Source organism: Pseudorca crassidens, chromosome 8 (genome assembly GCF_039906515.1).
Source record: "Pseudorca crassidens isolate mPseCra1 chromosome 8, mPseCra1.hap1, whole genome shotgun sequence".
Taxonomy (NCBI): Eukaryota; Metazoa; Chordata; class Mammalia; order Artiodactyla; family Delphinidae; genus Pseudorca; species Pseudorca crassidens.
Genome location: NC_090303.1, coordinates 95,047,797 through 95,072,099, shown reverse-complemented (window position 1 = coordinate 95,072,099; position 24,303 = coordinate 95,047,797). Strand labels below are relative to the sequence as shown.

General features: G+C 43.0%; 2 protein-coding genes across 2 annotated transcripts; both read left to right on the top strand.

The window, feature by feature from the left end:
- Window positions 1-6,877: 6,877 nt before the first annotated feature.
- LOC137228665 (trypsin-like) lies at window positions 6,878-10,970 on the top strand. Its single transcript, XM_067745573.1, has 5 exons — window positions 6,878-6,921; window positions 8,355-8,514; window positions 9,264-9,517; window positions 10,072-10,208; window positions 10,728-10,970. Exons 1-5 carry the CDS (start codon window positions 6,882-6,884, stop codon window positions 10,875-10,877), a joined length of 741 nt encoding a protein of 246 aa, XP_067601674.1. The 5' UTR covers window positions 6,878-6,881; the 3' UTR covers window positions 10,878-10,970.
- A 7,184-nt stretch (window positions 10,971-18,154) lies between these two features.
- Window positions 18,155-23,694, top strand: PRSS58 (serine protease 58). The gene is made up of 5 exons (XM_067745572.1): window positions 18,155-18,194; window positions 19,006-19,162; window positions 20,790-21,040; window positions 22,999-23,135; window positions 23,545-23,694. Exons 1-5 carry the CDS (start codon window positions 18,155-18,157, stop codon window positions 23,692-23,694), a joined length of 735 nt encoding a protein of 244 aa, XP_067601673.1.
- Window positions 23,695-24,303: the final 609 nt, after the last annotated feature.

The window sequence follows — 24,303 nt, the reverse complement described above, 5'->3', positions numbered from 1 at the left end:
GTTCGGGAATATACGTATATATATATGTACATACATGTACACACATTTACATGTATCTTTAATTCTAAATTTATCTATGCATATGGAAAAACCATGAGTTTACAGAAATACTTCTGTTTCCAATTCCAATATTGTAAGGTTTATTCTAGTGTTCTGCCTTTCCATATTTGCAATCCCCTTATCCAATACTGAGAAACCTGGCTCCTGTTATCCTTCATAGATTTACATATTGGATCCTTGCAGGTACCCAGCTGTCCATTGCAATGGCCACCTTTGCTCCTTTGTAAATGTCCTTCTCACTCTGCTTGGGTCTCTGACCCTGTGTCAGAGCGTCTACCCACGTCAGAACCCTCCTTACCGCAGTCCAGTTTCCGATACCCCACAACAGGCATGCCCTGCCCCGTGTGGGTGCCCTTCTCAATCTGCTGGGCTTCACCAGCCTGCTGGCCTCACCCTACTTGGGCTCCAACACCCCACTCACTCAGGAATGCCCTCCTCGCTTGGCATGGTCTCTGTCGTCTTGCACTGGGCTCCTTCCTGCAGAGATACAAAGAAATGCACCAGTTCAGTCCTCTGACAACAGAGATATTTCACGTCACAGGATGCTTATTGCATAATTTGCAGAACCTCACACAGACCTTGTCTGTTTCCCATACGCTCTAGACAGATCCAGACAGGGTGATGATTATAGCTAATGAACGTGTACTTAATTTACCTGGACTTCTTTGAACAACTTGCATTTCTCATTTTTTTCACCCTGTCCTCCAGGAAGCAATGCCAGTTTCTTGGTTCCAAAAGTCCTAGATTTTCCCTTTTTTTTTTTTTTTCCCCTCCTATTATAACACATTTTTGTCATGTGGGTACTCGTCTTCCCTACTGAATTTTCTCTTTTTAAGGTCACAGGCTGTATCTTTTTTTTTTCCAATTCCTTTTTAAAATTTCCTGCATGTTGTCCTCCATAATTTTATTTTATTTATTTATTTGGCTGTACCGAGCGGCATGTGGGACCTTAGTTCCCCGACCAGAGATCGAACCCACGTCCCCTGCATTGGAAGCGCAGAGTTTTAACCGCTGGACCGCCAGGGAAGTCCCTATTTTATTTATTTTTAACAGCTTTATTGAGGTACAATTGATATGAAAAGAACTGCACACATCTAATGTGTACCATTTGAGGAGTGTGGACATATGAAAACACCTATACCATCCCCACAATCAAGATAATATACATATCTTAATTATTTTCTTTTTTCTCCTTCCCATCAAAACCCCCCTTCTTACCTGTCAGTCTTGCATGACATATTAAAGGTGTACTCCTTTTGCCTGAAACAACAGCTATTCCTGAGAGCCCACTACATGCTTTTCACTATTTCCTCCCTAGGGGTTACCTTCCAACACTCCCAGATGAGCAAACAGTCTAATCACCACCTGTTCATCTTGCTAGGATCCCAGGCTTTAGAACCACAACCAGATGCTTTCTTCTCATCATTTGAGAGCCTGACTGAAGTCTCAGCTTCTTCAAGGACTGGTCCCATGCTATGTTCTGGTCACCAAACAGCCATATTGATTCCATGCGAATCAATAGAAGTGCCCTGATAGCAATGGGTTCTGTGTGGAAAGGAGAAATAAAACAATAAGAAACAAAAACCATAGAATATACAGATTTGTTTTTGGTGTACGTGTATATTCTAGACAGTAAAACAGAGCCAATATCAAGATGAAGCACCTGAAGAAAGAAATAACTATATATTTCACCGATCGTAAAATAATGGGTATACCATATATCCTTGTTGCTTATCTAACTATAGTCATTATTTTGTAATAACTTGAAATGCAGTATAATCTATAAAATATTGAAGCATTATTCTGTACACCTGAAAATAATATAATACTGTAAACCAACTATATTTCAATATAAATAAATAAATAAAATAAAATAAGGGGGTATAAACTGTATTTACCAGCACTGAAAGAATATATAGAAAAAACAGTTATCATTTGGGGTCTGCCAGAGTTGGAAAAGCGTTTTTGAAGGAGAGGAGTTTAACCAGATCTTTAAGCTCTCTAACTAGTCCTATACCAATTTATTCTTTCTAAGAAATAGCTCTGCTAGGTTGTCTAAAATGAAGCTAGCCTCTAGCTTCAGCTAGTACTATCTGGCATGCCTTTCTCCAGTAATGTGAAACAACTTTTGAGATTGCCTTTTGAGATGTGTCCCTCCTGTATATAGAGGTAAAGGAGTCTCTAACAGACTGGAACCCTGGCTTATCTTGACTCTCCTTGTACTATTCTAGAACCCACAATCTTCTGCTGGTTTTGGCCTCTAGTGACCACTTATTTTCTTACTATGACTCTCCTGGTTCTATCTTCCCAAGGGACAAGACTAAGAAAAAATGGTCAGAGCTTTAAATAGACTGTTTCCTGGTTCAACACAAGGAAGAATTTTCTAACTGGATGGTTGAGGAGATACCATGATCTCCTCTCTGCAACAGAGGCTGGATGACCTTTGGTGGGGATATTGTAGATGGGGCTCAAGTGCCCAAGGGGCAAAGAGGTGCTTAAGCATCTACTCTGTTCCAGAGACAGAGTTACAAACTGGGGATGTAAACACAACATGTTTGCTTCAGGAGCTCAAAATCTAGCTGTCTTCATGACAAGGAAATCAAATCTTGCAGCAAAATTCAAAAGTTATAATAACAATATAATTCCAGTGTCCATAGGGCCTGAGGAATTAAGAAACCACATTCAGAGAGTCTCCTGAGGCAGCTCCATGAAAAAAGCTAGAAGTTCAAAGACAAAGCTGTCCCACCTGCTCCCAGGACTCACCTGCTCCCAGGAGACAAAGGACCACACAGCAGAGGGGCCTGAAGCCCTCCTCAGCTCAGACAGGATGGGACCCGGTGTCTCCCTGCCCAGGTTCCTGTCTTCTCAGTGCACTTCCCTGGTCCTGAGGGGGATGTGCTTGAGGAATCCCTGCCCTTGTTTGTTTCTTCAGCTCACATTCCCTCTTTCCCTTTTATGACCTGTGCCAGCACCTCAAAAGGTGGGTTGGGGCTACTTCGGCAGGACTGAGAGGAATAGACCCATCCCCTACCCCCCATGAAGATGGCTGTGAGCCTCAGAGGGATGGGAAGAAGGCAGTAGGTTGGGCTTGGGGGTGACAGTTTGGCTTCAGACTGGTAAAGCTGAACACTTTTCTAAGGAGTTAGGATACTAAGTGGGTATTGACACAAAAACCTGAGAACAAAAGAAAGCCATTAATTGGAGATGGTGATCAAATGAGGACTTGGTCACAAGGAAATGGTGACAGCTAAGATGCTTGAGCAGAGAGGAGACAAGAGCCCAGGGTGATGATTGGCCAATGTACTTGATGCTCTGTCATTAGCCTTGATCTCCTTGAATTCCATTTGTCTAGGAATGGCATTATATCAAATCGTGGGTCAAAGTTGAGTCTGGTAGTAGCACTTAAGAGAGTAAAATGATTGGAGAACTACTTGGACAAACCAGGGAGATTTTTACATTGGATGTTACATCTTTGGTGCCTTGATTCAGTCACCTGTGGTGTTGATTCTTCTCAGCTCTGGGTCACTAGCAAATCAGCTACATGGCTTTCTGTGATCTCAAATCAGAGACCTCAGGGACTTCTTGCTACATTTCATATGGGCTCTGAGACAGCACTTTGGAGAAAAGTTGTTAATCAGCTGGGAATCTACCTTGGAGTACAGCTACAAGAGCATGTATCAACTCCTTACCTGCAAAAATGCCATGGAAACTGCAAAACTACCATGGAAACATTGTCAAGTGCTTTGCTGAAAACAAGACATGCTAGTCCCAATTTCTTCCAAATTCTTCAATCTAGCGAGCTCACCCAAAAGAAAATGGGATCAGCTTGACATGACTTATCCTATGTGAACCTGTCTTCTCTACTAAGATTGCTAAATACTTTGATGACTGTCACTCACAAGGATGAAGTAGCAAAGTGACAATGACTGAGAGTTTTGAGGGTTACAGCACTTGTGAATGGTTGCTCACTAGCCTATGTCCCAGGAGCTATTCAAGGTGCCTACTAGGTTTTTCCTAATCCCCGAATTTCCAAAACTATAATAGAAAAATATTTCTGAGCCTAGTAATGGAACTCTTTGGATATCTGTGTACTTTGATTTAGGAAATGTATCCCATAAAAGCAAGGTGGTTACTTTGAAGAAGGTTGGGATGATGGAGCTTGGAGACAGATCACAAAAAGTTTTCCTGGTGGGGATATAAATATCTGAAAGAAAACTGTCTTTGTCAAAAAATTAATGTGGGGTGTGTACTCTAATTTTTCCCTCTTTCTTGTCATTTTCCATTTATGATGCTCTATTTTGACCTTCAGCAGCATTTTCACCTTCATCCATCTCTGTTTCTCTTCCTAATCTCATTGCCTTCCAATCCAATAGAATGTTTTCTCTTAATAAATGCCTCACTAGCCACTCACTATCATATTCAGAAGTGGCAAGTTTCCAAATTATTTCAAGATGGCATTTGCGCATGCTGTTCTGACAGCTGTGGGTCTCAGGTTACATACCTGAGAACCTCTATGATAAAACTTAATTGTTCTTTTATTTATTTATTTTGCGGTACGCGGGCCTCTCACCACCGTGGCCTCTCCCGTTGCGGAGCACAGGCTCCGGACGCGCAGGCCCAGCGGCCATGGCTCACGGGCCCAGCCGCTCCGCGGCACGTGGGATCCTCCAGGACCGGGGCACGAACCCGCATCCCCCGCATCGGCAGGCGGACTCTCAACCACTGCACCACCAGGGAAGCCCTTAATTGTCCTTTTATTAAGCCTGCTTTACCAGCCTAATCTTGAGGAATGGAGGTAGGATATGGCTGCAAATGGGAAGAGAGAGAAATGTGAAGTGAATTCTGACAGAGACATAACTGAACTAAGTTGGCACTTTAACAAAACGCTGATATGTGGATCAAAGATTAACTTCTCCCATTTCCCCATTATTTTCTCTGGGTATTCATTTTATCCATGAGGATATTAAAGTCCAGACACCCCTCCCCCCCCCCAAAAAAAACACGGCTGCACTCACTTATTCATGTACTCTTTAGAGTTGCTCATGGACAAGAGTAGAGTAGTAGTGACAGAGACCATATATATTGCCTGCAAAGCCTAAAACATTTACTATCTGGCCCTTTACAGGAAAAAGAAAAGGTTTCTGACCCTGCACATGAAACGTGGAGAGAACCACATGTGGCTAGAAGAGAAATGCCCCCAGACCAATGGAACCCTCGAGCAGATTCTCAGGGAAAACAGCCTGGTTCCAGGATTCACTTTACCAGGGAAGAACATTCTATTCACTAACACCGATTTGCCCTGATTGTTTACTTCAGTTTTTTCGTAAGTTTCTTAGTATATCATGTTTCAAGGGGAGAAGTTCTTATTTAAAATTTCCTTGTTTACTTCAGTTTTTTCGTAAGTTTCTTAGTATATTATGTTTCAAGGGGAGAAGTTCTTATGTAAAATTTCCCTACACATTGTAGTGGTCAAGAGCCAGCACAGCACAGCCTCAGTGACTGGTGATGTATTAACCAGGAAAGTGACTAGAGAAGCCAAAGCAAAGGAAAAACAGACTCATTGAAGGAAAGGGCATAAAATTACCTGACACAGAGAGAACGTAATGTTGAACTTTTCTTGTCCTGCCTTAAAATATAAATGTTATTCCATCATTCCTGTATTATGTGTACGTCATCACAATGGAGGGCGTGGGCTCTGAAGTGAGGTTGCTTGTGTTTGAACTCTGTATGGATCACCTCATAGTACTGAACATTTGAGAAAAAAAATCTTACCTTCTCTAAGCCACAACCTCCCCATCTATAAAATGGCAAAAATTAGAGCACAACACTTATAAAGTTGTTTGTAAGGACTGAATGAGTAGATGTATCAGAATCCCACCCCCAGGGTTTGATACATATTATAGTACGCACTCAATAAATTCCCATTGTCTCTTCGCTGGCCAAGAACTCCGTATTATCTTGGTGTCCAGACTTTGGTGAACTGACTAGGGAAGTGTTACGTAGTGCTTGAGAGCACAGGCAGTGAAGCCCGATTTCCGGGGCTGGAATCCTGACCCTACCATGGATTTGCTTTGTGATTTTGGTAAAGTCCCTTATATTTTTGTGATCCTCAGTTTTCCCAACTGTTAAATGGGAATTATAATAGGGATCTTGTAGGCTTGTTTTGAGAATTACTAGTTTAACAAATAGGCTAAGTATTTAGCATATGCCTATTAAATACTAAGTTCAGATAAGGATAAATTATTCTCATTCTTTCCCTTTCCTATTTTGAACTATTGTGGTTTCAAATCAGAAATGTTTTTCTTTTTTTAGGAGAACAAGTGTTCCTATCAATAATGAAACATTCACATGGGTATACAAGGCCAGAGCTACTACAAGACAAATTATATAATTCTGAAACAGGCAATGTTAATTACATCAAGGCTATAGCTCTCAAGATAATCCTCAGCATAAATGTTCATGCTTGTGACAACCAAGTACCTAAATTTTTTCTCTGGGAATCAGGACACCTGCAGCCCTGATCTGTGACCTTACTCCAACTTACTTTTCTATTATGGGGAACAGTTTCTACCAGGTGGGTTCATTTTTTCCATTCCCATAACCTCTGCAAAAGTGGACAAAAGTGGATGTTTAAATTGGATGCTGAATCATCTTCAATGTGGCACCAAACTGAATTCTAAATTTGGATTTGTGACTTTCCAGTGAAGAAAGCACATTTCCGGCACCTGTGGCCATGGGTGTCAATGACAAACCTGGTGGTATAAATAGCTGTGGATGGAAACCCTTCAGCATAGTCCCTAGTCCAGATCCGGGGAGCAACCATGACGACCTTCATCTTTCTTGCTCTCTTGGGAGTCGCTGGTGAGTCTTGATCAATAAGTGATCAGTAGGTGTCTATGACTTTTTTAAGGATGCACTTTCTACTCTGGAAGACAATAATGAATGCGGAATATAATCTCTGTACTTAAGAGGCTTAAGATGTTGAAACAACAGTGTACAGTACATATGTCTGTAGATAACTAAATCTCACTTGCTGGAGAAGATGATGCGGGGCAGGGGTGATCAGTGTAGAAAGTATTAAGAGGAAGAATCTGCCCTGAATTTCGGGTACAGTCTATGAAGTAAGAGTGAAAAAGAAAAGATAGTCAATGTTAAGGGAATGTTGTTTTGATCTTTATAAGAACTTGGAGTTAATAATTGGGACTAAAGACTAATCTTGTTCTCCTTGAAGAGGCTGTGAGTATCACAGCCTGAGTCTCCTCTGTACTAAAGGGCATCTTAAGAGAGATCTTAACAGGAAAAGACACTCTATTTCTCGTGAATAAAAGCTATGGGCTGGTTTTACCACATCTTCACTAATGAAATCTCTCTGATGTAAAACAACATGTCATGCAATCATGAGAAGAAATAGAGAAATGACTATTTCTGTTTTTATACTATTCAATACTATTGTACACTTCAAACTTACTACAGAATTTTCCCGAATTTGGTTGTTATAAATAAATTCAATACACATATTTACATATCAAAAAAGTCTATTTCAAATTACTTTAAAATATATGAACAACAGGGCATATATCATATAATTCCAGACATTTGGAGTCCTTAGAAATCATAATAAATCAGTGGTCCAAAATTTACAGTGCTGAATAAATTAAAAATGTTGGAAATATAATTGGGATGAGGGGAAACATTAGAGAGAGAAACCTTATAATGTTCTATGAGATTATTTAGTTAACATTTTAGGTGAGAACCAAGAAGAGATTGTGGAAACAAAAGTACAAAACTCCCCATTTTTTCCAGGCCAGAACATTCTCAGGTGGTATTTAAGTTTCCTTTCTGTTACCTCATGTGGTGTTTATCCTATACTGAACTCTACAAATAAACACAATCATGGTGACGGCAAAGCTTTATTGAACGCATACTTAAATGTCTCCTTAGCAAACAAGCTTCTGTGTAAAAAGTATTCTTTATATTCTCAGGTAGTGGGCTTCAAGGCATTTATTACGTAAGGAGTCTCTGATTTGTATGTGTGTGTGTGTGTATGTGACATGTAAAAAAATCAGTCTATTGATCAAATTTAAAGCATAAATTAAAAATGAGATACTTATAATAGTGTAAGTAGCACATGTGTTAAATGTATAGAACGATAAGATTTTGGAAACAATTATATTAAAATCACTGTTTCCTGATTATGTATGACAAGAAAACATGACCTATGTTTTTTCTGGTTAATCTGCAAAACCTTGCTTCTGAGTAGAAATTCCACAATAGCTCCAACTTCTCTCTGTCAGTTGCTTTCCCCACTGATGATGATGACAAGATTGTCGGGGGCTACACCTGTGAAGCGCATTCTATCCCCTACCAGGTGTCCCTGAACTCCGGCTACCACTTCTGCGGGGGCTCCCTCATCAGTGACCAGTGGGTGGTGTCCGCGGCTCACTGCTACAAGTCGTAAGTAACCAATACTCACAGCCCTGTTCTCTGAGGTCAGGTCATCCCCAGCCCTGCCAAAGCACAATCAGGGAGAACTACAGAGTTATGCTTGAGGGGGGAGCATTCAGATTTCAAGACCTCATTATCCGCCCCCCCCACACCGGCCCAGGCGTTGTATGCATTGAGGGATTTTCCCACAAAAAGATACCCTTAGAGTTCCCTGATGGCCTTCCAAATGAGGGCAATAAAGACATAGCAAGAAAAATAGTGAGTGATTAAATATACCTAGAGTACCTTAACAGCTCTAATCATTATAGCTCAACCAGGAAAAACATGGCATATGCAAGTAACAAAACACAGAACATTTCCAGTACAACCTAAAGATAAACACAACTCATTTTATTCCCTTAATATTCTGCCATATCTCTGAGGCCTGCCACGACTCCCTACAATAACTGATAATCCCAACCAGATTAATCAACACCAGTTGCCTTTTCACCTCCCACTGCTTGACTGGCATCATTTGGTTCCCATTCCTACACCTAATGAATCTAGCAAGATGTTGGGTTGTGAGTCTGGCCTTGGAGTGACACCTACCTAAGGAATCCTCTAACCTGTGCCGTAGGTGGTAGGACTACCTTAAGTGCACACTAACCTGTGTGTGTATGTGGGGGCTTCTGTCTGTGCTTATGCTCAAGACTGGGCTGTAATGGAATGGGAAGGAGCTCACGTTGGAGACTTAGGGAACTTGTAACCCTTTAATCCAGCCGAATGAAGGTGGGCCTGGGAGCACACAACATTGAAGTCCTTGAGGGCAATGAGCAATTCATCAAAGCAGCCAAGATCATCGTCCATCCCAAGTTCAACAAAAGGACCTTGGATAACGACATCATGCTGATTAAACTGGACCCACCTGCCACTCTCAACAATCAAGTAGCCACTATCCCTCTGCCAACACGTTGTGCAGCTGCTGGTACCCAGTGTCTCATCTCTGGCTGGGGCAACACCAAGAGCAGTGGCTGTAAGTGTCACCTGGAACAGAATCACCAAGTCTGAGAATCCTAGAGGTGAAAAACGTGTTCAGCATCAGTTAGCCCAAGCTCTCACTCAAGGCTGATTCCCAGAGAATAGTGGGGTTCTATGGAGTCTTAGAATATACTAATTGAAATGCGTAACATTCCTGTGCTTGACAACACAACAAAAAAGCACTACGGTAAAGTTGCCAGGTATGCAACTAAAATGTGATTAGTGATTTGCAGGGAACCAAAACGCGAGGAGGTACACAGAACAGAGACTAAGAGATTTGGAACTTTTCAAAGCATAGCCCCGCTTCAGAAATAAAGTCTCTAGATTTGAGATCTATGGTCACTGATGCTAGTGTCAGAGAGAGAACAATCTGCTGATGAAAACCGTTTGGAAGACCCTCCAGATATAACTTGTTCTTCCAAAACAGAAGTTACCTGCAATCTGAGAGAAGGAATGGGGATATTGGGAAGAGGGGGGAGAGATACTGAGAAAGAAATTTCCCAGATTGGATGGGTAATCCTCTTCCATTTCCACTCTCACTCCCAACAGCCAGCTTCCCTGAGCTCCTGCAGTGTCTGAAAGCTCCCATCCTGTCTGACAGCGTTTGCCACAGTGCCTATCCCAAACAGATCTCCAAAAACATGATGTGCCTGGGCTTCCTGGAGGGCGGAAAGGACTCTTGCCAGGTTAGTTGCTTTGCACGCCTTCTCCTTCCAGCTCAGCTTCACATATCTCTTTTCGGAAACTCAGACAATTGAAAAGCTGTCCCTGGGGCTGATTATGAGGGCTGAGGGATAGATTTGGGATAAATGATAAATTCATTTTGCCATATTAATGGTTAGGGATCAGGGGAAAAGATACACAGAAGATCATGTGCAAACAGTACATCCAGGCGGGCTTCTGAGGAGGGCTAGAGCAGAAGGAAACTTTGAAAGGAGCAGGGCTAGATGGGCAGCATTGCACTGCCCGGTCCACCTCTTCTTGGCACTACAGCCCTGCAACTAAGGAAAGAGGGAGTTCAAAGGAGGGGAAAGAATAGGGGTCCAGTATGGAGACTGAGGGTTGCTTTTCCAGGGAAAGAGAAGGGCTTCATGGAGGGTCAGCAGCCTGGGAAGGTGGTCCCCGGGTAAAGGAGGAACACCTTTGAGCCTTTCTCCCATCTGGGCACAGCTGTGAGTTCTAACTGGCTCTTCCTTCTTGCCCAGGGTGACTCTGGTGGCCCTGTGGTCTGCAATGGACAGCTCCAGGGCATTGTCTCCTGGGGCTATGGCTGCGCTCTGAAAGGCAAACCTGGTGTCTACACTAAGGTCTGCAACTACGTGAACTGGATTCAGAAGACTATCGCTGACAACTAAACGGCGTCATCTCTTCATGACCCTCCATGTTAGTCAGCTTCACCTTCCTCCCATCCTGAAAACAGTATCTAAATAAAAACATTCTCTCCTGTACCAGATAAATCCAAGAAGTGTCCTTACTTGGTTTGTGTACTTTCTCTTCAATGTGGCTACTGAGAAGAGGGTGGATATAGAGTTGAACTATTACATGAAGATGGAATTTGAAAGGTTATTTAGTCATTCATTCAGCCTCATCAAAATAAATTACTGGGCTTCCCTGGTGGCGCAGTGGTTGAGAGTCCGCCTGCCGATGCAGGGGACACGGGTTCGTGCCCCAGTCCGGGAAGATCCCACATGCCGCGGAAAGGCTGGGCCCGTGAGCCATGGCCGCTGAGCCTGCGCGTCCGGAGCCTGTGCTCCGCAACGGGAGAGGCCACAACAGTGAGAGGCCCGTGTACCGCAAAAAAATAAAAAAATTACTGCTCACCTACATCACCAGACTCCGTGTGGATGTTTGGGCTATAAAGATGAATAAGGTTAGCCATCACTGTTACCACTATATTTTTACACAGATAATGACACTAAAATGCAGAAGGTTAAAATCAACTGCCTAAAGTCACTCAACTAGTTCACTGTGCAGCTGAAGTGAAGCCCCAGCCATTCTTATCCCATCGCTTTGCTGCTGCTGTGTGACCCTGTGCTCTCCCTTTGTCTCTAATCTACCTGAAACTCTGTGAGGCTAGACTAGGGGAAAGGCTACATGGAGAGTGTTTTAAAAAGTACAGATCCTGTATTTCCAAGGTTTCATCTACCTATTTCTTTTATTCTCCAAGATACTCTTGTTTTCCATCTGGAATTTTACTCTACAGCATGCATGATTTCTGCCGGTAATCTGTACCCCGTCCCACACTAGACCGCCCAAACCCCAGCTCAACGTAGGTACTGTTTTGAACTGTAAGCAAAAAAAGGTGCAAATGCATATAAGTTTTGTGGAAAATTGATCTGTTACCCTGAGATCATAAAAGTCTTGACCATAGGGGCGGTGTTCTCTGTACTCTTCCGCCCTACCCAGAGAGGCAGCACAGACACCCCGCTTTAGTTCTTCAATGTTGTTCCCTGCAACTTTTCATTTTTCCTTGGATCACCTAGAGGATGATTAGGAGTACAGGTCCCGGTACATGATTCCTATGTGTATTTGGTATGAATCAAGGATGAAAGATACAATATGGTCTGAGCATAACAGCATTGGAATAGGTCGAGGAGTTCTGAAAGGTAAAAATGTTTGTAGTCCCAGTAGGATAACGTGATACGGTGAAGGATGGGTATTACCTTAGTCAGTTGGTGCTCTGTAACCAGAAAACCACAGATTGCGTGGCTTAAGCAATAGACATTAATTACTCACGGTTTTTGAGACTGGAAAGTCCAAGATCAAGGTGACACAGGAGATAGTGGGGGCCCCCTTCTGGCTTGTAGACAGCTGCCTTCTTGCTGTATCCTCTCATGGCTGAGAGAACTGACTCTAGTATTGTAATAGGGGCGGGGCAGGCGTGCAGCCAATAGCACGCGGCCGTTACCCTGTTACTGAGCAACTGTTACTGCGAGATCAGAAGCAGGAGACCCTGGCGGGTGGGGGTCGCCCTTGGCCAATGGTTTGCCATGTCGTGGTCCTCGCGGCGGGCAGGGCGTATGGTAAGAGGTGTATCAAGGGCCAGCAGGTGCGCTGGGGGGGCCTCGGGGACAGGCTGGGTGCTGTGTCCTGCAGAGCTCCAGAGCCCTCGCCACGGCAGCCCACTGGCCGGGCCCAGGCCTTGAGGCGGGGGGAGCCTCTCCCCGCTCCCTGCCTCTGCGACCTAATGGCCGCAGCAGTCTGCATGGGTCCACAGGACCTGCTCCCCAGCCCCGCTTTGGGTGGCCTGAGGAGCCTGAGCACTGGCTGGGTCCTGGGTGCCTGGCTCCCTCAGTGATGACAGCTGGGCAGGGTCTGGGGACCTGGCCCTGAGGGCATCGTCAGCGGAGAACTACGTCTTCGGCGGGGCCTGGGTGCTGGACGAGCACTCCCGGGCAGGGTAAACCTCCTGTGCGGGGACCCCCTCTTCTTAGCCAGAGCCTGGACCTCAGAGGGCAAAAGTCGAGCCTTGGGACCTTGCACTTTCTTGTCAGAACAGAGAACAACATTTGTTTTGGTGGAGGTTTACAGGAACATCGTGACCTGACAGCGACCTGACCTCAAGAACAAAGGATCTGACAGCAAGAAATCTGCAACAACTAGCCACGCTGCTCCCTCAGCTTTCCTATAAAAGGGCTTTGCTGAAAGCTTTCAGGGAGTTTAGGGTTTTTAAGGTATGAGCCACCTATTTCCTTGCATGGCCCTGCAATAAACCTTTCTCTGCTCCAAACTCTGATGTTTTGGTATTGTTTGGCCTCATTGTGTCAGGCACACAGACTTGTGTTAGGTAACAGCATCTCCCTCTTGTAAGAGCACTAATTCCATCATGGGGGCTCCACCTTTATGACCTCATCTAAACTTTCCAAAGGCCCTACCTCCTCATACCATCTCCTTGGGTGTTAGGGTTTGAACATACGAATTTTGGTGGTGAGGGACACAGGTATGCAGTCCATAACCGGTATCTCAGAAGAGGAAGGTATGGGAAGATACTTTCCCCTATTACCAATTTTCCATCCCTTTGTATACCTCTGGGTGGCACATTTGTACGGAGCAGTCCTGAGCCCTTAATATTACCTTATCATGCCACTAGGATGGAGCCCAAATTCCTTAGCCTTGCATTCAGGGCTCTTAAGTGTTCAGTTATAACTAATCTGTCCTGTGTATTTCCTTAGTTGTTATTGAATTGCTTTTATGTTTGCTTATGGCCTAAAATAATTTCACATATAACTCCTCTTTTTTTGTTGTTTTTAAATGTTACCTTATATCTACCTTAAATAAACATCTCAGGCTTCTCTACAGAGACAAATGAGTTTAAAGATTTCCCTGTTCCCTCTGAAACGTTCTTCTACCCCACCCATCACCACCACCGATATACACCTACTCACCTAACCACCTCAGGTAGAGGGACGATTCAGAGACCTGAAAAGATAAGTGAGATAACATAAAAGATGAGAGATCAGGGCAGGCCCAGAGTAAAGTATGAAAAGGCAAATAAATCATGTTTCTGGACACCATCCAATAGTCCCTTTTCAGCATATCTTGGCATTTTCTATCTCTTATTTAAAATCTGACTTGTTACAATTTGTGAAATTATATTAAAATGTGAAATCTATATGCTCTTTGGCCCAGCAACTAAACTTCTAGAATCCTATCCTATTAAAATGTGCTTATAAAAACAAAAATGTGGGGCTTCCCTGGTGGCGCAGTGGTTGAGAGTCCGCCTGCCGATGCAGGGGACACGGGTTCGTGCCCCGGTCCGGGAAGATCCCACATGCCGCGGAGCGGCTGGGCTCGTGAGCCATGGCCACTGAGCCTGCGCGTCCGGAGCCTGTGCTCCGCAACGGGAGAGGCCACAACAGTGAGAGGCCCGCGTCCGGCAAAAAAAAAAAAAAAAAAAAAAGTGTAAGTGTGAGTGTATCATTTAGTAATCATTCAGTTGCAAGGAACAGAATGTCCAACTCATACTTTAACATGTACTTTAAAATGCACTGGTGGAAGCTTAGAAATAGTGAGCACTGCAAGAATGGTTTGATTCAGCAATTCAAAAATGCCATCAGGGGACCCAATTTATTTCTGTCTTTGCCCTCTGCATCACTGTCAGCTTTATCCTAAGGATAAAGCCTTGTGATCAAGACAGCTGTTGGAGCCATACTCTCCCTTGCCTGTGTATAGGGAGAAAGAAGCTTTTTCCCCAGAAGCTGCTGTCAAACATATTGTGTCTCCTTAACTGAATTTGGTCACTCTCTCATCCCTGAGCCAATAACTGAAGAGGATTATGCTGTTGAACTTATAATTAAGTTACATGGCACACCATCAACGCACGAGTAACCTTTTCATTTTGCAATAAACACAGCCTACTTGGTATATATTTGGTTAACTGAGTAATTATAAGGTTAGCTATCAAGAAAAGGAGGTATAGATTTTAAGGAGGCAGCCACAGTCTCCACCAAGAGTAATCAAGGATGCTTACTGATGTATTGTCTACATCACACTGAAAATCCGGAAATAACTCAAATAGTCATTAACAGCAGATGGATTAAATAAACTTGGTATGTTGTACAGTGGAGACAATGTAACTATTCTATTCATTTATCCAACCGCTTAACTTATTGAGGGCCTATTACCTGCCTAACAGTGTTTTATTCACTAAAGATACAGCAGGGAAGAAAACAGTTAAAACCTTGCCTTCACGGTGTATTCATTCTGATTGGGTAAACAGAAAACAAATAAATAGAGACCAGAGAATATAATGCTAATCAATGCAAATGCCACAGGAAAAGAAAACTGGATCAAAGAATGGGTAAACGGAAAGCAAAGATCTGCTTCCAAAGTATAATCAAAAGAACAACATCAAAAGACCTGTGAAAGCATACTATGATTTAAAAACCCATTTTGTAGTCAGAAGAGATATCTCTCACCAAAAGATATCTACTACAAATAAATACCTAATTCATGATTCAATAAAATCCAGGAAGACATGATATTTCATAGCAAAAATAAGGCAATGTAAAGACGTAACAGTCTGAGATTAGGAAAAGTTTTTTTGCTTGCTATATCTCATTACAGTAACAGATAGATTTAATTTACTTATCACTTGCTCTGAAAACTCTCAGACGGCTCTCAACTGTCAACTTCATGGTTAGGACCTTTGATAGCTATGTAAAATAAAGCAATATTTGCACTTGGAAGTTCAGCTACTTATGTAAATATTTTTTCACATGGGATATATAAGCTGGACAGAAGTAACTTCACTTCAGATTGGTATACTCCATAATCTGTTAGTTTTCCCATTAACGAGCAAAAATTTTCAAGGTATACTCAAGATGAATTTATCTAAGAATATTTGCTTTAATAAGACAAATAGAAGCCTCTTTTCCCCTAGAAATCTTATTTAATTCATTATTTAAATGAAAACTAGTTTAATCATTTATCTTTTATGGCAAGTAAACTTAGTGTTAAAATCAAATTTTAAAAGACCTTTAAAAAATAAAGATATTTACTATCTTGGTATGATTTTAGCCTTACTTTTAAAAGTCAAGTAAGAATGTCTGCCTTGTTGAAAAAATGCAACTAGAAAAGTCTTTATGTAGTCTTAAAAATATCCATTTTTTCTGAGTAGCTCAGTCTAATCCCTTTTTAATTTACATTCCATCTAAGCTGTGGAAACTTTCTAAACATACTCTTGCCATACGATCCAGCAATCACACTCCTTGGTATTTACTCAAAGGAGCTGAAAATGTATCTCCACACAAAAACCTGCTCATGCGTGTTGATAGCAGCTGTATTTATAATTGCCAAAACCTGGAAGCAAACAAGATGTCCATCCTATGAATTAGGTGCTAATATTCCTCCCATTTTATAAATTAGAATACTGAGGCTTAAAGGGGTTAAATGTTTTTATCAGGACAAGGCCCTAGAGAGTCCTGAAGCCAGGAATTGAACCCTACCCATAGGAGCTTGACTCCTGAGTCTATGCTCCTCATTGCTATTAATAAACATGGAAATGTTACAAAGATTTAAGGACTTAAAACAATATTTGGACATAGATAAAAATGTGTCCCCAGAGGCCTGGAAAATATGGGGATCCTAAGGTTATAGTTATTTTATTTAACAAGCATTTATATAGCACTTACTATTTACCATTAGAACTTGCTGTTCTAAGCACTTTATAAATAGAAAATCTGAACAGACCAATAATGAGTAAAGAGATTGAGTCAGTAATCAAAAACCTCTCAACACAGAAAACCCCAGGACCAGACAGCTTAGCTGGAGAATTCTAACAAACATTCAAAGAATGAACACCAACCCTGCTCAAACTCCTCCAAAAGCTGAAGAAGGGAGAACACTTCCCAACTCATTCTACAAGGCCAGCATTACCCTGATACCAAAGCCAGAGAAAGACAACACAAGGAAACTATAGACCAATATCCGTGGTTGAAACCACTATTTGTTACATATCTCGGGGCGGGGGGGCAGTCAGAAAGTTAAGGCTAACTTATAAAAAGAAGGAGTGGGGTGCATTAAAAAGAGTACTAAGTGTCAAACACAGAAGCTGAACAGGTAGGGAGACTGATTTTATTCAGATTATTGCAACAAGAAGAACATCCCAGATCTGGAGATCAGAGTGCCTCAGCAGGATGCTTTCGCCTTAAGACTTTTGTAGGGAGATGTAGACAAGTTACAGGTGGGGAGATTAACAGTTGAGGTTGTTTTGCCATCAGGGGAATTCTCAGTTAGCTGAACAGGAAGTGTTTATCTCTAGTTGTAGTTAGATTGGGGTGGGGGAAAACAGTTCTAAGCTCAGCTAATCATTGATGAGAGAAAGAATGGGGAGCTGGAGGGTCCGTGTGGTTCAGGCAAAGGTGGGAAGGTCTGTGGCTGACCTTGTCACACGTCCACAAAGGAGTCATCCGAGGTCTTACGGGAGCCATGAGAGAGTGGACGGAGCCTTTTCAAACTCATATGGGGAAGGGTCATTCTTTGTGATGAGCCATTTCTCAGAATACAGAATTTCCAAGAATTTTTCCACCCACTGCTGTTTTCTGGGAACACAGGGCTCAGGTAAAGTTCTACACATCAGGGGAAATCTGGAAACACCGTTCCGAGTCCTGACTTGGCTGTTAACTTCCACGAGGCCTACGGCATCCTCGTCACTAAAATGGTGAGGGGAGGGTGATTTGTTAAATCTATTTCATACCCCAATGTTTGAAGAGTCTCTGAGGGGGCAGAGGGACTCTGGAGGAAAAGGGAGATGGCAAGTGAGGGCAGGGAGAGAGGTTCACAGTCACAAAGGGAGGAGAGGACAACAAAGAAAGACTGTGTCACAGAGAGGGGAGGAGAATGTCAGCAGGTACTCCTGAGATTTTTAGGTCAGAGAAGAGGCACCAGGGGCTGGACTTGGTCTGCCCCTTTCCCTTTCACCCACATCAGAGACAGATCTCAGGTGTGCCTTATGTAACTGGATTTTGATCAGGGCTCGTTTGAAGACATCTGTAAAAGCCTTGCTTCTCCCCTACCGGCCAACTTAATATTTTCTCCCCCCGCTGTTCTTGCCAAGGACGCTTGGACTAAAGATTGAGACAGCTGACAGCTTGATCTGACTTGTCTGCTCCTGGCGAGATCCCAGCCTGCCATGAAGTGCTATCTCATCTTTGCACTCATGAGCGCAGCTGGTGAGTCTGGGGTCTTGTTGCTGCTTAGGCAGAGATGCGGTGGTGTGTGGGAGGGTCAGAGAGGGAGGTGGCTAGCCACAACTGAAGAGAGAGGAGTTGGTGGGCATTTCCTTCAAGTAACTGTTGATGCAAACGAAAGGAACCACTCTCGATGCACAGCTCACCCCACCAGCAGTCTCTCTGAGCTTCTCCGGTGCCTGCGAGCATGTTAGGATAGTCACTAGAAGTCCCCTGCACTCTCCCAGGACTCTTGAGCGTGTGATTTCCTAGGTTGCCGAGTCTCCTGGACAGACACCAGAAAAGCATATCTTCCCCTTCTCTGAGCAGATGGACTTTGGAGGAGCGAGTGCCCGAAAGGAAGGGGGGCTGGGTCAGGGGCTCTGAGAGCCCTGTGGCCCTATCCCAAGCTTTTCCACTCCTTTCACCACCAAAGTCAGGCAGTATTTAACTTTTTCCTTTCATTCCTGGCAAAAGTTAATTTAAACTATTATTTTTAAAGTAGTAAGTCTTTTTTTTTCATTTTTATAATACACAGCACTGCCCATCAGGGTTTTTGATCAGCCTCAGATAAGCCTTTGCATTAGTTTCATAGAACTTTAATATACCTCCATCTCAAGCAAAGACATGTGTCAGTTTTCTTCATGTGTAGAGCTCAGGTGACATGCATGATTGCCCTTTGATTTAAAAGAATATTTAAAAATAACTTGAAGACCTTGACATTGTCCTTGAAAACCTTAAGGTGGCAAAAACTAGTCAACTCTCACCTCTTGCCCTGTCTCTCCTTCTACCTGTGACCCCACTGATTCTTTAGGAGTCATTCCGGCCCAAGATTCTAACACTGAGAAGATGAACGTAGCAGAAGATTTTACTATTCCTTACATGGTCTATCTTCAGTCCTTCCCGGAACCCTGTGTGGGGTCTCTCATTCACCCTGAGTGGCTACTGACCACTGCTCACTGCCCCTTACCGTAAGTATCCGTTTGCTCTTGGGAGCCATGAGGGTTCTATTCGAACAAAATCAGGTCTGATGAGGCATCCCAGCAAGTTCTAATGGCATCCTAGGGAATTAGAAGCCCCAGGAAGAGAGAGGGTCGTCTTCCCAACGGGGAAAATAATACACACTTGGGTGGTTTAGGAGGAGATGAAGAGGAAGCTGTCAGAAGACTCTTTCTCACAGAGAGTAAATAATATTCATTCATTCAACATACTTATTGAACATTTACTATATTCTAGGGACTGCTTAATGCACTGAAAAAACAGCAAGGGAACAAGACAGAAATTCGTTTTCCCTCATGGAGCTCACATTCTGGTAGAGGAAGTAAGCCCAAACAAATACATGTCCCCAAATAAAACATTAAAAAGAGTGCCAAGCTGAAAAATACAGGAATAAAGCAAGATATCTACTTTGCTTAGGGTGATCATGTCAGGCCTAGTTGAAGAGATGAGACCAACAGGAAGAGGGGGATGTAACCAAGTGAATAAATCCTGGGGAAAATTCCTGGCAGAGGGAATAGTGTACAGAGTCTCTGAAGCAGTAAAGATAATTGAGTGTTTGCCAAACTGAGAGACCAGTGCTGAGTGAGTGTAATGAGTAGGGGTGGGTGTTCACAGGCTGAGGTCCAAGTGTTAGCAGAAGCCATGCGATGCAGGTAACAGGAGAAGGGCAAAGGAGCTCTGCACGAGATGATGCTGTCCCTTACAAACCTCAGTGTCTCTGCTGTGTGTGAGAAACTGTTGTATGATTGGGACCTAGCCAGAGTTTCAGGAGTATATAAGGGTCATTTCTAACTCAGAACTCTTAGCCATCTGGTTGTTCAAGACAGTTTACTCAGACCCAGATTGAAGCCGTGCTCTGTGTGTTAATGAGAAATACAAAGGAAATAAAGACAGTTCATCCCCTCCAAGAACTGGAGCTGGTGAACTGGATGTTCTTCTCTCAGCCAGGCCTAATGCATGAACTGTTTCTGGTAGGCAGTGGCTCCTGTGCCTGTTACGTGACTGGACTCCTGACACTAGAAGCCTGTGGGTTTTTAATTTGTCCAGGAAATGTAATGGAAGATGGTAAATGGGAGTCCTGATAGACTACTAAGAGTCTTGTGAATCTATAATGAGTGTAGGCAGCACATGGTAAATACAATGATATGGGCCCAAGAGGAGCTGGGAAGGGCCTAAGAATATCCAGAAACAAAGGGTACAATACGCTTTGCTCAAGAGTTGCTTGAGACAGTGTAGCGCAGGCAACAACCTTGGCAATGATGCATTGTGGTGCCATCTCTGTTACCTCTTCATTCAGATCATCCATCATCACCATCACCACCATCACCACCATCATCACCATCATCACAACTAGATTGCACTGAGTATGTTCTAGGTGGCAGATACCATGTCAGGTTTTATGTCTATACATTGAGTCTAACACAACAGTCCTATAAACTATTATTATTACTATTTTACAGACCAAGGCCGGTCACTTGAGTTCTTAGGTCTAAGAGATAAAATTAAGATGATTGGAGGAGGTCACCTCTGACACTTCTTGCAATTCTGACGTTCTGTGACCCTGTTCTTTTCCAACTGCCTGCCTTCTTTCTTCCATAGTGTTAAAATCCGATTGGGAGTTTATCAACCCAACATCAAAAATAAGAAAGAGCAGGTACGGAATTACTCAATGGTGGTGCCCCACCCTGAATTCAACGCAGGATCTCTGAACAATGACTTGGTGATGATAAAACTGTCTAAGGCTGCGGCACTCAACAACCAAGTGGGAACCATAGCCATAGCCATGGAACCCTTACCAGTTAATAATTCCTGCTTTATCCCAACCTGGACCTGGAGTAAATATAAAAACCGTAAGTGTTTTTTGACTCTGTGTTCTTCATCCTGAGAAGGTTTTGGCGCTGGGGAACATGTGGACAGATATACCTGAAGGAAATAGCTGCTATGAGGTAATGCTCTTGACCCTAGAGGGATTACTGCAGGGCCTTACACTACCATTATACTCTCTTTCAGTATTATCAAAGGATGCTGGAACCACCACTTGATATCTGAAATGAACTGATAAAGCTAAATTTATTGCTTATTATAGAAGAGCAATGCTGAGCAGACAGCAGTCTCAAGGAGCAGAGTACTAGGCTTATATGGGGTTTGTGGGAAGCTTTCCGTACAGGGTTTAGAAGACTTTCAGGGGCTTAAGAAAATTGACGTCATCTGTAGAGGCGTGGTTACCCAGGTGAGATTGTTGTTGATTGGTTGGCACTCAGCATGTTTATTGGAGGCGAGTCTGATTTGCTGACTTTAAAAAGTGGCATTGATTGATTGGCTTGCCAAAGCCTGTTCACTGAGGCAAATTGTCATGGGTGTTAATCAGGTTTAAACCCTTCTCTGGTAGTTACAGAACAATTCATATGTTCTGTAAAAATAAAAAGTGGGAGACTGGGGCTTCCCTGGTGGCGCAGTGGTTGAGAGTCCGCCTGCCGATGCAGGGGACGTGGGTTCGTGCCGCGGTCCCGGGGGATCCCACATGCCGCGGAGCAGCTGGGCCCGTGAGCCATGGCCGCTGAGCCTGCGCGTCCGGAGCCTGTGCTCCGCAACGGGAGAGGCCACAACAGTGAGAGGCCCGCGTACCAAAAAAAAAAAAAAAAAAAAAAAAGTGGGAGACTTTTGTCTATCAGTCTGTTTCATGAAAACAAAAGTAGAAAGTGGGAGCTTTTGTATTCTCAGTATTTGGCAACTTCATTTTCAATTTAGAAGCAACATTCCAGGGAATCTAAGTGAACATATTTTCTGAACAAATTGAAGATTTTAAGTCTTATTCAAAGTAACTGTATCACATTTTACAAAGTAATTCATTACACAGCATTTGAAAACAAAATAAAACTACATAAATGTTTTATCCCATAGGCTCTGCATGTCAGAATCATAGTGACAAACCAATTCTACAAGCTCTCTGGTGCCAGCCTCCCAATATGTATTGAGTTCATTATTTCAAGTAACTAGGTTACTTTCACCTAGCTTGTTCTATGTATTTCAGTTCAATTTCCACAAAAACTTAAAACAACATAACTCATCTTGTTCTTTTCTGACTTGACATTTTCTGGTCTAATCTGCTTTAAGACGTTAGATTGGATATATATCAGAAAAATCCTTCTCTGTAAGTAACACTAGGCTTAGCCTGAGCAATCTCTGGTTAATTTTTTGTTTCCTTCCTCCTTGTTACTCTCTACCAGAGATTAAAATTATATAATGCCTTGGTTAGACTCCTTGCATCCTGAGGTTAACAGTATAGTAACAATTGCTATTAGTGAGATGGGCAATATTACTTCTTAGGGGAAAATATATATGTATATTTATACATATACACTCACATACACTTATAAATAATCCATTTATAAATTATCTCACTAAAAAAGCATGTTTAGACACATTAAAAATAGTTTTCTACCTTTATGGTTAAATGTAAAGATGATGAAGTAGGTGCCAAAAATGAAGGTTTCTTGGGGACAATGGCTTTGTGTCTCTCTCTTCTCACAATCATTCATAATTTTCCTGTGGGTTTTTCAAGCTTTCTAAGTTATGCACGCTACAGAGAGAATTATAGATCTGATGATATCTGACGTAAGGCTCACATAATGCTCTGAATCCACTGCTCTGACACAGAGATACTGAACAGGGGACTCTAAGAAGGATGGAATGTCTGATACCTGCCATAAATATTCTCGGGTATTAATGTATTCACAAAATAGAGGCTGATCACAAGAGTATGTGTGATAAGGAGAGTAACCCTGGCCTTCATTTCTCTTCCCCACAGTTAGTGACCCTGACAAGCTGACTTGGATAAACCAATATACTCTCCCCCACGATGAGTGCCAGAATATGCAAGATGAAAGAATGGCAATAAACATCATGTGTGTGGGACAACCTCTAAAGAACTTATCTGAAAATAAGGTATCTTTCCCTTCCCCAGACAGGAAGATAGCAAGGGGTCCATGACGAGGAGAGGTGCCCATGGGAAACCAAATGGTGCCCAACAAGGAGGCCTGGAGCCCTTCTACTCTTTCTCCTCAGTCTCTGGATTTCTGATCAATTCCCCTGCCTTCCTTTAACAGTGGGAGAGATTCGGGGGGGGGGGGGGAGAGCCATTTGTCCTTTCTCCTCCTACTTGCTCTCAGTTTGGTCAAATTCAAACCAAGAGAGGTGAGCCCTGCATGGATGTGAAGAAAGCTTTGTCACCTCTCAAGAAAAATGATTCCAGGCCGTGAGATGCTTCTGCTACTATAATGTGCCACTTCTTGCAATTAATTCTTGTTCCATGAGAACCAAGCACTATTGATCTCCTGTTCCCACTCTCTGGCAGGAAGTCTCAGCAGCTCCAGCCATCTGCGGTGGGAGGTTGCATGGCATCTTGACTTGGGCAAAAGGAAGTGTCACCCTGGGAAGTGAAGGATTCTTCACAGAAGTTAATCCTTATGCAAGATGGATCATAAACACCATTGAAAGCTACTGAGGTTCCTCTGTCCCTCCATCCCTTCAGTGCAGTAGCTTCTTGATTTCTACACTGGATCCACAGCTCTATCTTTCCTGTTCTTGAACAGAATTAATTAAAAACAAAAATGACACTAAAAACTTAGGCTGTGGCCCCTGATCTCTTTATCACATAAACTGTAAACATGATGAGAAATTTAGCAACATCCTCACCATTTGTTCATTCAAAAATTATTGAGGGCTTCCCTGGTGGCGCAGTGGTTGAGAGTCCACCTGCCGATGCAGGGGACACGGGTTCGTGCCCCAGTCCGGGAAGATCCCACATGCCGCGGAGCGGCTGGGCCCGTGAGCCATGGCCGCTGAGCCTGTGCGTCCGGAGCCTGTGCTCTGCAACGGGAGAGGCCACAACAGTGAGAGGACCGCATACCGCAAAAAACAAAAAACAAAAAGTAAATATAGAACTACCATACGACCCAGCAATCCCGCTACTGGGCATATACCCTGAGAAAACCATAATTCAAAAAGAGTCATGTACCACAATGTTCATTGCAACTCTATTTACAATAGCCAGGACATGGAAGCAACTTAAGTGTCCATCGACAGATGAATGGATAAAGAAGATGTGGCACAT

Coding starts and splice junctions, on each gene's coding strand:
- LOC137228665 (XM_067745573.1), top strand. CDS start 6,882: ATGACGACCTTCATCTTTCTTGCTCTCTTGGGAGTCGCTG. Junction 8,515..9,263: donor GCGGCTCACTGCTACAAGTC/GTAAGTAACCAA, acceptor CCTTTAATCCAG/CCGAATGAAGGTGGGCCTGG. Junction 10,209..10,727: donor GCGGAAAGGACTCTTGCCAG/GTTAGTTGCTTT, acceptor CTTCTTGCCCAG/GGTGACTCTGGTGGCCCTGT.
- PRSS58 (XM_067745572.1), top strand. CDS start 18,155: ATGAAGTGCTATCTCATCTTTGCACTCATGAGCGCAGCTG. Junction 19,163..20,789: donor ACTGCTCACTGCCCCTTACC/GTAAGTATCCGT, acceptor TTTCTTCCATAG/TGTTAAAATCCGATTGGGAG. Junction 23,136..23,544: donor AGAACTTATCTGAAAATAAG/GTATCTTTCCCT, acceptor ACTCTCTGGCAG/GAAGTCTCAGCAGCTCCAGC.